We start from the raw sequence: 16463 nt of genomic DNA, 5'->3' as shown, positions 1-16463 counted from the left end.
GGTGGCACGTACTAGCGTGCATGCGCTGCACGGCCGTCTTCAGTGCCTTGCACAGCCTGCACACAAAGCTCGCCTTCTCCACGTCGGCCAAACTCACAAATTCTGTCTCGTCCAAGTAGCACCAGCGCTTGCATTCTTCACACTGCACCAGCTCACTCTCGCCCGTGGTTTTCCTAGCCTCCTTAGCCATTGCCCGCCCGACCATCAGACTGAGCGCCTGACAGGCTTAAATTCAACCCTAATCCCCCTATCCAGCCACATTTATGTTGGACGTACACTCGCGCCACCTATAGGTCCTGAAAGTTGCGAATTTGCAGACGGGTCAGCGGAATACCGCTATCGGGAATAAGGATAAGCGGAGAAATAGAATACGTTCCCTGCTTGCCAGGTTCTTCTTTGCACCTCCAGATGACCCCACCTATCCAGCCTCTAGTGGTTGTGGCGACAGTAACACGGTATTACGTGGGCGCAAAGTCTACGATGAATTAAAATTCAACGATACCTGCGTGTTACTTGTTGGCGACAATATCTCACTATACGCTGTTCTACTTTGATAGCTTGTGGTCGTGTTGATGTGTAACACATACGTGATATGAAAAGACACCCTCATTGCGCTTTTTTCGTGCTTCGAACGAGACGATTCCAATTCACCTGCAACTCACAATGGTTTCCCGACATGCTGACTGACAAGCACACGTTTAATCATGCTCTTTCTTTCACTGTCCTTTTAAAGGTGGTTTTTATCTTGCTAATTTCACGAAATCATTCAAAGCGGTGCGACGAAGATCAGGCGCGACGAGTGAGTGCGTTTCCAGGCTTAGGCACCACGATAAGAACACTCAGATGGTACACATCATTGCTACTAGTGCATCGTCACTCTGGATGGTATTTGTGGAATGTATCACACCGAACACGTTGCACTAGTGTCAATGTCGCAAGGCACTCCAATTTCCATTAAACTCTCGTGCGTTGTTTACCGCTGAAATAAGATAACTTTCACGCGACAGATTCCATTCAAGTTTCGCCAAGACAATCTACGCACACCGAGCAATCGCAGGAAGGGCACATCTCGATTCTGAAATTTGATGTCAGTGCTCCTTTAACGCTCGTGCATTAAAATTGCCTATGTGTGTTCTCGTTGTTCCTGGGTAGATAGTAAGTGCCAATCACCTTTGGCACGTACCTGCATACCAACGACACATAGTTGCCTGTGCCACTGTCTGGTGGAAAGTGTTTGACGACGTACGCGACGGGATAGTGACATTATTGATGTCTTGACTAGCGTGTGATATTCGTCAAACCATCTTACCCTCCCATGCTAATTTTTGTTCACACCAAGTTGAGGGGTTGACCACGAGAGCACCCAAACGTAAGCGGCTAGATAGATACGCTCAAAGTCGTCAAAGTTCGCTAAGAAATGCTTCACAATAAAAAAAAAACAAAAAAATAAAAAAAAAACGCTGTCCTGATCAAATAAATGTGAGCCTCCAGAAAACAAAACATCTTCACTGCAACACAGGAGTGACATGCGGGCAGCATGTTGCCTGCTCCTTGTTGCGTCAGCACGTCATGATGCGACCATTCGCACATTCTTTCTGTTATAATTAGGAATTTAATAACGGCTGGTATGATGAAGCTCGCAATGTGTTTTGGGTAGAAATGATGATCTTTGCAACTTTCGAACTTAGTTTTCGAAGCAGGTGTTGCTAGCAGGAACTATGCCAGCAGTGCAAAGGCGCGAATTGCTGGAGCAACCGGCAATAAGAGGTTCGCATATGTCGCGATTTCCACCAAACTGTCCTTTATTAATTTCTTAACAATCCCACAAAGATTATCGGAACCATGATCCGCTGACGTTGCGTGAAACGTGCGATAAGCTGCTCGCATGTCACCGCTGTGTTGCAGTGAAGCATTACTCATTTTCCGTAGGCGCACGTTGCGATTGACCACAAGGTTGTTTTTGTTTTTTTTCTTGTGCAGGAAGTAGCGAGGCTGGGGTGCTTCAGCCGCCACTCATTAGTATCACTATGTTGCATTGCCTTGTGGCTATTAAGAGCTGTCGTTTCCGCGGATTTGCGGTGAAATCTGGAACTGGCACATGGCACCCGAAGTTTTCCAATTAACTGGACTGGTGCTGGCCGCTGTTTCAATTTATCCACTCAAACTTGCATTGCAAAATACGGGATAGCAGAAAATATTCAAATTAAGCGGGATTTTGAAATAACCGAGTTCTAAATAATGAGGTTTTACTGTACATGTTAAGCCACACCTTGGTAATTGGTTACCGGTATCCAAATCGTGTGGCCCAGAAGTAACACTTACAAGACTCGAATAAGACATACAGACACTATGCATTTATACCTCTTGTCTGGCGGCAACCCACCATTGTGTGAAAGATGTGGTGAAGCACTAACAATGCTTTACACTTTTTATTAGCCTACAAACAACAGTTGCCACTTCACCTGGCAATGTTCGTTGGTAGGAAACCAATTTTCACACATATTTCGTTAGCATTTTTGAGAAATGTAGGTACTTTTTGTGGCATGTATTCAGGCATTCTGTAGCACGACTTTCGAAGAGAGGTAGCTGCTGTGGTGGCTACATCTTCACCATTGTTGTATTATTGGACCTTTTGCCATTCATTCTCACTACATTTATTTCATGTCACTGCTATTGTTTTAATACTTATATGTTTTTACTCGTGTTGGCATGAGGAATTTCAAGGCCCTTATACAACCACTTGGCACAATCATTGTTCACATCCCTTCACCAATGATCTGGTGCTCTTTGGCTATCAAATGGCCCTTGCGCTATAAAACACCTCATATCATCATCATCATTAGAATGGACAATCTTGATGAAGATGCCTACTTTTTTTGTTCAACGAGCTGAGGAAGCGCTGTAACTGGTCCGTGTGAGCGTAAAGAAACAATAGGTTATCGACACACGGTGCTACCACCTTTGCCGCAGACACGATAACTACCAACCAGTTTACCAAGTGCTAGTTCGGACCATCGTTCGCTGCGAAGGCCTTTTTCAAAAACTTCTCAGTCACTATTCCGGCCTTTACAAGGTGCCACAACAAGTGAGTGACCTCAACTATGAAGTCCTTCCAGACGGAAGCCAACCAACATGACGCCGACAGCCACGACCTGAGATAGCGCACATGATGCGGTTAAAACCATGCCACACATTGGGACATTCATGGTTTTCCAAACATTAGGTTTTTGTTTGTTTACTGCGAGCGCATCGTTTAGCGTCGAGGCAATGCTCCTTCGGGAAGAGGGGCAATGCCACGCGCTTAATCAGCCAGTGCGAAAGAGGCAGATAAAGATGCAGTAATTCTCGTGCACCTGCCTTTGTTTTGGCTGTACTGTGCCGACTGTTATTCAAGAGCATATTTATCGTGAACCTGCGAAATAAGGTGCTTGTTAGATTTGTGTAAATATATTCTACTGGACGGTGTAGTTTTTATCAAGTTGAGCCAAATAAATGCTTTTTTTTTGTTATTTCCACGCAATTGTAAGTCTACTTCATTGTCAAGAAACCTATTTGGATGCACTTAGGAACCCCAGGTGTTCGAAATTTCCGGAGCCCTCCACTACGGCATCTCTCATAATCATACTGTGGTTTTGGGATGTTAAACCCTACAAATCAATCAATCAATATTTGAATGCACTTGGCATGTTAGCATGTCTTTTTAAGAGGGCACTTCTGATAAGCTAAACTCCTGATAAGACCAACAAATGACCGTGGTTCCTTTGAGTTTGTCTTAACAAGAGTCTACTGTATTACGCGAAGAGGGTCCTTTTGGTACCAACGAAAAAAAAAAAAAGTATATTACAAGTGCAATGTGAAGTTATGCAACTGTACACATCAATCAAAAGGTGATCGCCTGCAGAGCAGAGCTTTATCTTTGCAGCCGTCTGAAAATGCAGAAACTGCGTGCTCGCGCAATTATGCTTCCTCTCTGCTCAAGTCTGCAAAAACCACTTTGTCATCTGTGATGTCCCGACTCTTGGAGACCCAGCACTTAAAAAATGCCCCAGACACTATGGCCAACGGCATAGTAACCTAAGCATTGTTAATCTAAAGGGCCACCTCACTGACTGTAGTTCGCTTCATTCGGCTCGATGGCATTAGTGGGCGATTGCTAGCATCTAGCCATTGCTCCTATTTTCCATTGTACAAGATCCTTGAAAGGCTTATTTATGCAGACATCCATTGGCTGGATTTGCGATTTCATTCTTCCGGGAATAACAACAAGGTCCTGGCAGATCAAGGATCTTCAGTGAAGCGAGAATCTCTCGCCACGTGTAAGCTTTTGCACCCATGAGCGACTGGCCTACACAAGGCACGCCGGCCTCACGTGCGAACTCCCTTGCCTTTATTTGCACAAGTTCAGCGTTGAGAGGCAGAAACCGACTGTGTCGTTGGCGGGCGAATTCTTCCAAATCCTCCTTAATAACCGTTTATGGGCCCAAGTAACGCTTTGAGTTGGTGCAGCTTGACAGATGCAGTCATGGCACTTCCTCCAGCCTTGAACAGTTCACTTGGTCTGTCTGAGATGGCATGCCACACTTGAATTGCTTTTCTTTTCGGCCACCAGGATCGCCCGTTTGTTAAATGCGGCGTTATACTGATTATGCCTGTTCATTGTAACAAACAGTGTTGATGCAAGCATGCACAAAAAAGAAAACAAAGAGGGATTGTGAGGCAAGGTATCGAAGTTATTCTAAAACGATTGCTTTCCATGTTTTGATGCTATGGCTCTCATAGCGCTAGCAGTGCTAGCAGCACTAGGCGATGTCTGCCGCATATTTTAGTGGTGCGTGCGGCAAGTGCATTACGCACGAGCATTTCGGTACTGAGCATTGCTTCTTCGAGACGCCAGGCTGGCGTCGATGTCACGGTGCCTTCCCACGCATGATCGCGAGAAGCAGAAGTTGGAATAAAAATTTCTGAACGTGCACATTCCCAAGGACAAAGATTTTTAAATAAAAAAAGCTAGAAAAAAGTTGGCACCTTTTTTGTGTCACGAACCCGAATATAATGCAAGAAGCGCCTTTGCAATTTTCAAGTTATAGGGAAAAAAAAATCATGTATTCATGAAAATACAATAAAAAGATAGTTACGTACACAGATTTCTTAAAAACTTTAAAGACTCCTCAAAAGCACAGCTGTCCTCTTGTTGTCTTGGTCTACTCACTCCTATGCTCTATTTAAACAACCAGACAGCATGTCATAGTATGCTGGGTATCAGGGCACCCTTATATCTGGAGCATTATGCTCGCTGGCCAGCACGTTGCCCCTTTTGGCACATCATATGGCATGGATCATGTGTCAACGTGCAGTTTACTCTCGTTACAATGGACCGTCATAACCGAGCGAAATGGGGCGTAATATCCGAAGTCTGTAATATCCAAACACTGGGGTGTGAGGCTGGGGGTGAGGATTGTTCGATTTCGCTCCGCTGTATAGGGCAGGCCATTTCTACTGAATCACTAGCCATGGCTATAATGAAATTGCAGTGCAAGCTCAAATGAGTGAGTGCTGTACAGTAGGTGCAAGGACACTATGCGGCCTCTGCACGGCAGCAAGGCTTAGCCCAATAATAAAAAGTTTGAGCAAGTTTTTGCAGTCACTTCTCTTGATTAGCTTGGAATAAATTCTTTCTTATTTTTGCAGACAGGAAGGCACATTTGCTTAAATTGGGCCGCTTATTGGCTGCGGGGGGCTGTTCCTCCTGCCCAGCGTCAACGGCTCGCTGGACAGTCCAAAGCTGGTCTGAGAGTGCTGAAATGAGCCGCAACAAGGCACTTCTCGCATTAATACAGTCGAGCCCGCTTATAACGAACCTGAGTGTGATGCGACATCCGTTTGCTGTATCCCGAAGTTCGTAGTAAATGAAACACAGCTACAAAAAAAAGTTGCGAGTGAAAACAGAAACTTTTTTTGCCCCAAGAAGTCCGTAATGCACGTGTTTCGAAGAGAAGTAACGATAAGGGCGGCCTCGAGTTCATTTAAAACGGCAGGCTGCTCGTTCGCCGAGGCCCGTGGCATAAGCTGCACGAGGTGCTGGCTCCAAAGCTTCGTCGTTCTCGTAATCCCTTTCCTCCAAATCGCTCTCGCCCCGTACTTCATTCACAATGCCCCAATCCGTGCACGGTTCCGCAGTGTCGGCATTATCGGCCGTAGTTAAATCATCGCAACACATGTCCCACCCGCTCTCCCAGGTCGGAGTCGACGATGCGCTGCCACAAATCGCCGCTGTAGTGGTCCTGTTCGGAAGCTTCAGGCTCGGCATCGGGCCCGACGATCGACGAAGTTGGCTTCGCGAAAATAGTTTTGCGCACATGTAGCCGTCACCGCCACCCACGAAATATTCACCATCTCTACAGCTGAATACCGGGACGCCCGAAGCGGCAAGTTGGCTGCCAGGAGGTCAACAGCTATGAGCATGCGCTCCGCAACGCGGTACCTAACACGCGGATTACGCTCAAGCCAACCGGTCACACTGCTGACGTTTTTTTTTTTTTTGAGCAGCACAAAAAAGCGTGCTAGTCCTCCCGTTGGCCATCATGACCACACACGCACACCAAGAGCGAGCAAGACGCGCACACGCGTGCAACAGCTCTGGGCGCGTTTCCAGTCGGAAAACGAAACTGATTCGAGCCAGCGTGGCGGGCGTCGCGAAGCGGTGGAGATGGGCGAAGGGGTTGTGATCAAGAGAGGAGAGCAGACTTGCGAGAGAAGGGCAATGAGTTGCGATAAAGCACGGAGGAATGAAAGATTCCTTCCCCCGTGTGATAAAGAGAGGGGAGGATGCGGCGGGAGGGCAACCTTGAAAACCAAAACACACGGAAAGGTGGGTAGCTTGCTTGAAAGGTCCACGAAACTCGCACGTAGAAAAACTTAGAAAGAGTGCCAGCGCGTGCAGAAGTCAAAGCATGGCCACCTCGTTTGGTGTGCGCAGCGGCGTTCGAAGAATCGGCGGCCGTGATCAAGAATTCGTTTTGTTGCGCTGGCGGGTTTGTGTGGCTTCACAAACTTTGATATTTTGCGATTCGTTCCGCGTAAATTAATAGCCGTTTTTGTGCTTCCGCACGCGCGAGGAAGGCATGGTGAGCCGAGTGCGAAGTGTTCGAGAACAAGTTCTAAACACGAAACGAATCGCAAATTATCAGAGTCGGTGGGGTAGCGTACGCGTGTGCACTAGACGCAGACTATCAGATACAGTCGGTGGCCGACGATGTTGGCAAATGGTCTGGTCACTCCAGGCCGGTGAAGCCAACGACAGTACCAGCGATCAAAAACAGGGTACGTGGCTGACCGGTCTTCGAAAGATCGGTCTTCGAAAGATCGAAGATCGGTTCGAAAACACGGGCCTCATCTGGGGATGCGGGGTGCTCAGAGTAGCCAGGGGACAAAGGACGGAGGGGTGCGTAACAAAAAGCGGTCGGGGAGAGCAGAAACTAGAGGGGCGCGGAGGCAGAATTGGCGTTTAACAATAAGAATGTATGGGCACCTTACCGATGCCTGATCGGTGGTCGAAATTGGTTTCCAGGGAAGTCGGCAGACCGCTGACTCTGTTCGCTGTAACTGATCAGCAGCGCTCGGAGACGTTCGTTGTAAGTGCGATTTTGTGCCATTGAACCAATGTATATTTTGATGGTCACGCCGATATTGTTCGTTTTAAGCGAAAGTTCGTCTTAAGTGAGGCCGTTATATGTGGGCTCGACTGTATTCGAATTTCACTATTGAACGTACCTGCTTTTAGCACCGAAATGTTCTCTAGAAGGCGTTGCTCTTCGCAAAACTGGTCGAGATGCCTAACAACCTTACCGCATTTGGTGACGGTCTAAAGCAAAATGCAAACAAAATATTTTTATTTACCCCTAGCTCAAAACGAAAGTTGTCATAAGAGGTCAATGAGCACTCTTCAGCAACGATGCAATCAATTTGGACCGCTTTTCAGTCAGCTGCAACACTTCAACCATTGGCGGGACCGATGTTAGAGTGGCTAGTATGAAGAGATGTGAAAAGGGGCTGCCGAAACCGGTCCCCGAAGCATGCCGATGCCTCTTGGCGCGCTGCATGAACCGGTGCAAGTAGACTTGCGAAGGCGACATACGAGTGAGCATGCGCTGCTCTTCGCAAAACTCACATCCACACTATCTGGCGGTCACCTGTTATCGGTAAAATCCTTTTGATCGAGTTAGTGTAAGGCAGTACATGGCGCCTAAGCCCTTTAATGTCTCATCTCTGAAAACCGTTCTCAAAAAGGCCTGCCTGTGAGTGTGACTCGATGCCAACTTTCATGGACTTATGATATAGCAGTTATATAGCAGTTATAGCTTAATGATATAGCAGTTAATATATAGCAGGCGGAGCTGCAGGCGTGATAATAGATGTAAATCACTGGACGTATAAAACAGTGATGGTTTATACTGGATGTATAAAACAGTGGCCCAATGTGTATCGGAGAGTTTCATGTGATGGTTTATGTCGTGGCACATGTTAAATCCATTTCTCATTGGCACAGAAAGCAGATGTCTTATCTCTGAAAAGAAGTCATCACTGATCTCTCAACAAATTTACAGTAATTCTGGCAGCTTGCAGATACTAGTGGACAAGTATTGCACCCAGTCACAGTGCGCCGACGCTGGGTCTTTTCTTTTTTTTTGTCATTGACATCTTCAGGCATTTCCGAGAAACCCAACGCAATCACCGATTGAGGAAGTACTTGTAAAGCAGCGACCGCGTGTGCAGATAATAATGGCACACCGGACAATAAACTCTGCGAAGCGTGCCACTCACTACTCGCGCCGTTGCCATCAGCGCCCCTGGTGGCAACGGTGTGCCGAAGGACCCTGCCTGACAAGCAAAACGCCCCGCGCTCATCACACCCTCCCCATTCTAGTCACCCTACCAATGTGCTCTTAGACTGGTATGGCTGAAGGTTGTCAATGTTGCCAGCTGCAATTTAAAAATGACGTTGCATTAGCGTGCAGATATTGGCTGTTGTCAGCACTGCAAAAGTACGCTTTATGCGCTCAGTTTTGAAAAAAAAAAAAAAAACACTAATTTTATTCATTGGAGCCAGCAGTCCGTTGTATCGCAGTTCGTTCAAAAAGGTGAGCTCTGCTGCATTAAAGGAGCAGTGTCAAGAAAAATTTTGCGCATTGTTCTTTTTTTGTTATAATAGTTAGCTTATTATGATCAACTTATCACAGCTGGAAACCTTTTATGTGTGAGTGCACTACAGTTATTTATTTACAGATGCCCTGCCACGGTGGTCTAGTGGCTAAGGCACTCGGCTGCTGACCCGCAGGTCGCGGGATCGAATCCCGGCTGCGGCAGCTTTATTTTCGATGGAGGCGGAAATGTTGTAGGCCTGTGTGCTCAGATTTGGATGCATGTTAAAGAAACCCAGGTGGTCGAAATTTCCGGAGCCTTTCACTACGGCGTCTCTCATAATCATATCGTGGTTTTGGGATGTTGAACCCCACGAATCAATCATATTTATTTAGAGACGTTATTAGAGCACTCAGTCTCAGTTTCGGTATCAAAAAGCACCGAGCGAGGCAGGAGCAGTTCTGGGGGCACGGTAAACACAGCTGGCCACGTCACAGCACAGCTACCACACGCATGGTTGCACGCATGGAGAAGAAAATTAAAGATAGCTCAAGGCCAAGGCGCGTGCTACCAACCAACCAACACAAGCTTGTGACATAGGTTTGTGTACATTGACCCTGAGTTGATATTGGCATCCCTTTGTGCACTTAAAAATTGATTTTATTTATGTTCTAGGCTATATTTGCCCTTGGTATCTCGTAGATGTTGTGCATGTCTCCACATATATCTATCTCGCTCATCATCTCGCCTTCGATATCATTTAAGAGGATAGGGTAAGCAAAAATATCGAGAAAAAGCATTTTTTCTTTTTGTGTTATTTGAAATCAGCAGCTTTTTCTGAACCAGAATCATTGGTTTGTTTGTCTTGGTACGATTATTTTTTTCTAAAAATGACATATTTCAAAACTTGTATGGTGGCTTGCCATGCCCCCGTACTTATGTAGCAAGGGACTCCTTGCAGTTCATGCATGATAGCCATATGGAGACATTCCAGTTTGCAAGCTGGAGTGCATTTGGTACATATCGAAAAGAATGGGCCCAGAACTGCAGAAATGACAGAAAGCAAAGACATCAAGCCTTCTGTCGGGAAATCTACATGTGGTCGAGAACATCCTAGTCGTGTGATCATTGGCAAGCACCATAACTATTATTGTCAGGACATTAAAAGCAATAGAGCCAGCTTGGAGGACATGTGAAAACCTGTTTGGTCCACATATTTTCACACGACATCAAAGGATACCTATCAATTGCATGGCCTTTGCTCAAAGGACACCGAAACTTGGTGTGAATTCAACAAAGCCCAGTTGAATGGTGAACAATTCGTTCTTAAAGAACACCTTCCAGCATCTGTTATTGAGGCTGCTAAACCAAATTATCTGGAACTAGCTCATCCAGAGTAACTTGCTACGTGCCTCCGTGAGAAAACTGAAATCCATAAGAAGTTGTTGGATTGTTGTGTGGGCGCGCGAGCCTAGAAAAACGTTTTTCTCGGGCACCAAACACTGTACATATGCACTCTTGATGCGATGTTCACTATTAATGATGAGCCCGTGTGAATGTGCTGAACTATTTTGGAATTTCGCCAGGGCTCTGCACAGTGCAGGGCTATGCGCTCTTGAATTGCGCCGGCAGTACCATGCTGACACGGCTGCATAGGAGGTGACAAATGAGGCTGGCCAGGCAAGACATTTCAACAGAAAAAGAAAAAAAATTGAGTATCTGGCTGGTGCCTATTGAACGGGTTCGCCAATTTGCTGTTATCTCGTTGTACTTTTGAAATAATGCAGATTTTCAACAAAAATGCAATTAACTCATAACATGCTTTTTTGTACCTATGTTCCTTTTCCTCAGTGACCGCAGTATCTAGAATCATAGATTTCACTCAGTATTTAGGTAATGTAATTGTGAATATGCTGAAGCAGAATTATTGGTGTGTGAGGAAGTGGTGTTCTGCAACTCATCTAATACCTTTTATCGAGTATTAATTAGGTACCTTAATTAAAAATATACACAGAATAGCATTACAATTTCTAGTGACAAATCTGCTTCAGTATAAAGAGGGATGGCTCGTAATCACAATGATAGAAAAATAATTTGTGTAACTTTTATGGTTATGGAGAAAAAGGTAAATAAACTTCGCCTAAAAACATGGCGGGTATAGGGCTTATCTTGTTCCCTTTAGCTAGTAATGCCTGAATTATGAAACTGCCAAATAAAAAAAATGTTTTCATTTTCCAGCTTTAAATAGCAAGCTTAAAATGATTCTACTGTTAAATGATCTAAAATGCACATTTATAGCATAGTTTTATGTATGTCATGAATTCTCCACATGCCAGAATAGTGAGGACCCTACAATGAAAAAAACCGTGCTTCAGTATCATGCAACACGTGCCACGCCTTGAACCCGTACACACAAAATAGACGAAACTATTGAAGATAGAACTTGGCATCAGCTAGGCGAGAAAAAACGAAAAAGTGAGCGCTCTTTCACGCGCTTCGCAATGTCCGCCATTAGCTACAAAGCAATTGGTTCTAGCATAAAATACAATACACAAGATAGTGGTAGATTTTGCGTGCTGAAAGCTACATGCCCCGTGAGTACTTGACAGCCGGCATTAAAGGCGGCACGCATTCCGCGACTTGCTTGCTTGAAGTTTTTCGGTATGCTGTGAATTCGTGACACCTGGCAGTAAAGGGTTAATACACAGATCAAACTTGGGCTGAATAGTGGTCTACTGTATCCGAAAGTCTGTTGTACGTCAGTGAATTATAATGTGTGTAAAATGTATTGATTATAGCCGTTCAGTGAATGGAAACATTTGAGCTGACAAATGCATTCTCTGATTCTCAGGTGGACCGGCTTTCGTTTCCATGTGGCTGCACCCAGGAGGGCTGTGGCAACACATCAGGCCGTACAGAGTTCAACCCAGTGCGAGTGCGTACTCATTTCCTGCACACACTCATGCGACTTGAATTTGAAAAGCAGCTGCCACCGGGCACCCTGGGTCCTTTCCATTGTGTTGACCCCCCCCAGCTCATCTACTACAACGCAGCTGCAGCAGCGAATGGGGCTGGACAGTGCCAGTACAGCTCGGAAGAGGAAGACGAAGATGAAAGCTCTTACTCTGAGAATTCCGAGTACACATCTCAAGAGGAGGACGGCAGTGGTGATGGTGCTGAATTGGCAGCTGATGGCAGGCCAAGCTCTCCGCACCTGGACTACATGGACCTCAGTTGTGCAGTGGCCAGGGGAGGTGGGAGCCCTGCACTGGCATCGCGTGGCATTATCCCCGTGGACCCTGTGTTTGTGGGCTGCGGAGACTGTGCCACTGACGGACTTCTGGTGTCCCCGTTGGAAGGGTCTCAGGTGGCCTCTTCCCCATCGACGACCGAGGAGGGTGAGGGATCTTCATCAACGGCCACTACAGATAGCACGTTTAGCGACATAATTAAGGCGTCGCTGGAGGAGACGGCCACCTTGTGAAAGTCTTGTACATTGTGGATGGGAAGAAAAAAGAAAAGTATACCTTAGGCCTCGAAAAGTCGAACTTGCGTCCATCAGTATCAGTGATAAAACGCTCGGTCATACGTGAAGCCACTTTAACAAAGCAGCTCTGAATAATTTTTTTTTTCTCGTTCAAAAGTGCACATATCATAAGAATTGGTTGAAGCACCAAAGCCAGTTGTCGCTCGCTGCCATAGTCAAGTGTGTGGCTGCTCTGTGATTAGACTGCAACATTACTGCTTCAGTATGTTGTGGCTCAAACTACGTGCAGTTGAAAATGAGCAGCACTCTGTGTGTGCTGCTCATCCTTCTTTTGCCGCCACCAATGCTGTCTTGGTGCATGTGTAAATGGCAGCTACTGCCAATGCTGCGGCTACTAATGGCTGCTGCTATGCACATCTAAGCACAAAGGAGGTGTGCATGGGAGGATGATGCCTGCTTCTGGGATTATGAGGGCACATGTCGTACGGTAATGTGGGTTAAATCAGGGAACCAAAAGCTGTGTGTTTGCTGGTCGTGTTCAGTTGTAAAAATGCTTGAGAAGGCATATGCGTGCGTGTTGGAGCTTACCAATTCGAGCAGAGAAATCACAGGCAACCCATTCAGCCTTCTTGCAGTTGTGTGTCTTCTTTATGTATGACATCACCGAGGTTTAACTGTTGGAATAATGCCTCACATATATGTTGTCAAAGCTTCGTTCAAAAAAACAAACAAAAGATCTTTAAAAGTTTAAGATACATACCCGTGTCAATGTGGCGCTCTATATGGTCATGCTCAACAATGCTTAAATGCCAAGTGTGCCAGTTGGATTATATAGCTTGTGGCATTGTGAAAACTGCGATGTTCTTTAGGGCTCGTTTTTTATTACTGTAAGTGCAATGACAAGTAGCGCACTCTTGTTTAAGGGGGACAAGTAGAGCACTCTTGTTTAAGGGGATACTCTTCAGGGGATTTACAGTTGATGATCGTGCACGAGAAATTCTTTTTGAGCGTTGCTTGTGTGACGTGCATAGCTTTACATGGATAAGTAGTAATCCAGAGAAAGAACAAGTTTGTAGTGGCCACATTCTCTTTTTGCCTTTCTCCTTGTTTTGCCATCTTTTATCGTGTTTTACCTTTTTACTTTGACTTCAAATCGCAAAGCAAGTGATGATTTAATGGTGTGCTTCGTTATATGTAGAGATTTTTCCACTGGTCTTTTTATGTTCTACTTTTTTTATGCAAATTTTGCGATCAGAAAGCTGCTAATGTGATTCATGATGTGCTTTACCACACGTAATGACATCATTACTGGAAAGTTGCCTCGTCTTTAATTTCGTTCTACCTGTTTATCGTGTTTTAGCAACTGTCTTTTTATCTTCTACTTTTTTATGCAAATTTTGCAATCAGAAAGCTGCTGTTGTGATTCATGATGTGCTTTGCTACATGTAATGACATCATTACTGGAAAATTGCCTCGTTTTTTATCTCGTTCTACCTGTTTATTGTGTTTTAGCAACTGTCTTTTTATCTTGTTCTACTTTTTTATGCAAATTTTGCGATCAGAAAGCTGCTGATGTGATTCATGATGTACTTTACCACATGTAATGACATTATTACTGGAAAATTGCCGCGTCTTTTATCTCGTTCTACCTGTTTATCCTGTTTTTGCAATCGCAAAGCAAGTGATGTTTTTGTCGATGGGCTCTGTTACATGTCATGACAATATTACACTGGTGCATCACTACCCATGGGTCAAAAAAGCCTATTAGCTCACAGCAAGTACTATGACTGCAGTGTTTGGCTGTGCAGTGGGGGCCAGTGCTGGTTACCATAACTACTAATTGCAGCACACTGCTGAGATGTGCTCAAGTTTCATTGTGTGTGTCACAGTCGTGAGCTACAATCGGTATCTAAGCATAACTAACTAGCCATCAGCTTTGCTTACCATAATATTATGTATTTGTCAAATGAGTGCTGCCAACTAGGGTCCAATCTGAGTTCTTAAATCTAGAAGCTTCCTTGTTGCTTCTTTTGAAAGACATCCACATTGAAATGTAGCTTTAACGAACATTCAAAGTTAACAATGCAAGGACCGGTTAAAAACGATTGAGGGCAACCTAAAGATGATTCTCTGTGTTGCTGCCGTCACACTATTTTGCCAGGTTCGGCTCTTCAGGGACATCTTGATTCTCACTAAGCGCTGTCAACAAGCAAGGGAGTGCAGGCAAAAAGGTTAAAAAAGGGTTTAGGTCCAACTTGCATGGCAAAGACACTGAAGCAATACAGCAGAAGTTAGATGCATGGAGTGCGCATATGAATGAATCGGTGTATTTTTTTCAAAGAGCGCTACCTCAATAGGGTGTGGTTCTTCACTTGAGCCGAACCGTCCTTCCGGAATGGTTGACAATGTATTTCAGATGTCCATTTACGCCGTGTATAATTTTAGCCTTTTGATACTTGAGGATTTGCCATTCAAAAGAAACAATAGGTCACTTGTGCACGTAAACGAGGTAGTGCATTCTCTTGATGTGGCTTTCCATTCATTACAATTTATTGACATCTATCAGTACCATTTTGTGATATACAGTTACACAAAAGCATATATTAATATATAGATGTCTCATCACTGCTGTTTGGGCTCCTTGTTTTGTGTGCAATAACTGGATGGAGCCCTTCCTTTTGAGGGCACAGTGTCAATTCATTAGTCTTTGTAGCATACCTTGAGTAAAGCGTATATTGGGCGATGCAGGAAAGCCAACTAAAGGATTCCATAGACGCAGAAGCCTAGCCATGTGCATACAGGCGTCAAACTTATTCACTGAAGGTTATGCCATTCAATTTAGCTGGAACACGCTTCTACTCGGGTTTTTATCCTGTTAATTTTTTTCTCAAAAAGTAAAAAAAAATGCCTTTTTTTGCCAGAATTTGCAGCTCGGTAAGCTTTATTGTTAATCAAACTTTATATATATATATATATATATATATATATATATATATATATATATAGACTAGGCAATTGTTAAAAATTATGAGCCTTAGTGTGTTCTCACAAGGTTTGACTAAAGTAGTAAGGCTTAACCATTTGAAACCCCAAGGTTATAGGGGGGAAGAGTCTGGTTGGCAGCACTCGGTGAATGGCCTATGCTTGCCTACTCTTTTTCATAAAATTATTTTCCATTTTCTTCTGCTGTGTGTTCCATCATCCTGCTGTATTCTGCCATGTGGAAAGCTGTTTTGTGACTTGAGTGGAAAACTGTTGGTACTTTAGCAAGACTGTGATGATGGGGGCCCTTTGTGTTACACTTAGTTACGAGCCTGTGGTTCAGAGCCATTTGATGCTATCTTATGCTGCCTTTTGACCAATACCCTCTTTTACCCACCTTGTGCTCACAAAAGGTCCCAACGTTAGTACGGACATTTGTTTCCTATTCAGCACTCTGTGGTTTTACCCCCCCCCCCCCCATAATGTCTCTGAAGGACTTGGAGATTGATTATTTTCAATATATGTACGAGCTGATTTAGTTCAGTGTCCCAAGTGCAGGGATGCTGCTTTTGTATATTTCATTTCATTAAAAATTACTGAAGAGTTCTGCAGTGAGGTGTTACTGCATAAAACGTATAAAAGTTTGACAATCAAAAAAAAAAAAATTTCTCATTGTGATGCATTTACTCAAGCACTTGGCAGTATTTGTATTCTTTATAGTGCATTGATGTCTCATTGTAATGTGTATGCAGTGCTCGTTCAATGCGCTGTTTCTGTTACATTCCTATAGCGCCACCTAAGCACTATAGTGGGGAAGGTTGACCGCAAACTCTTGGATATGAAATTTTTGCATTTA

General features: G+C 44.6%; 1 protein-coding gene across 1 annotated transcript in view; it reads left to right on the top strand.

Moving 5' to 3' along the window:
- LOC119160824 (cysteine/serine-rich nuclear protein 3) overlaps positions 1-16214 on the top strand; it is a 183630-nt gene extending 167416 nt beyond the window's left edge. Inside the window, exon 5 of the mRNA XM_075880751.1 lies at positions 11990-16214. Within this exon, the coding sequence (XP_075736866.1) occupies positions 11990-12622 (633 nt within the window). The 3' untranslated portion in view covers positions 12623-16214. The remainder of the gene's footprint in view (positions 1-11989) is intronic.
- Positions 16215-16463: the final 249 nt, after the last annotated feature.

This window comes from Rhipicephalus microplus, chromosome X (genome assembly GCF_043290135.1).
Source record: "Rhipicephalus microplus isolate Deutch F79 chromosome X, USDA_Rmic, whole genome shotgun sequence".
Lineage (NCBI taxonomy): Eukaryota > Metazoa > Arthropoda > Arachnida > Ixodida > Ixodidae > Rhipicephalus > Rhipicephalus microplus.
Note: the sequence above shows the minus strand (reverse complement) of the source record. Positions and strands in the feature narration are given on the sequence as shown.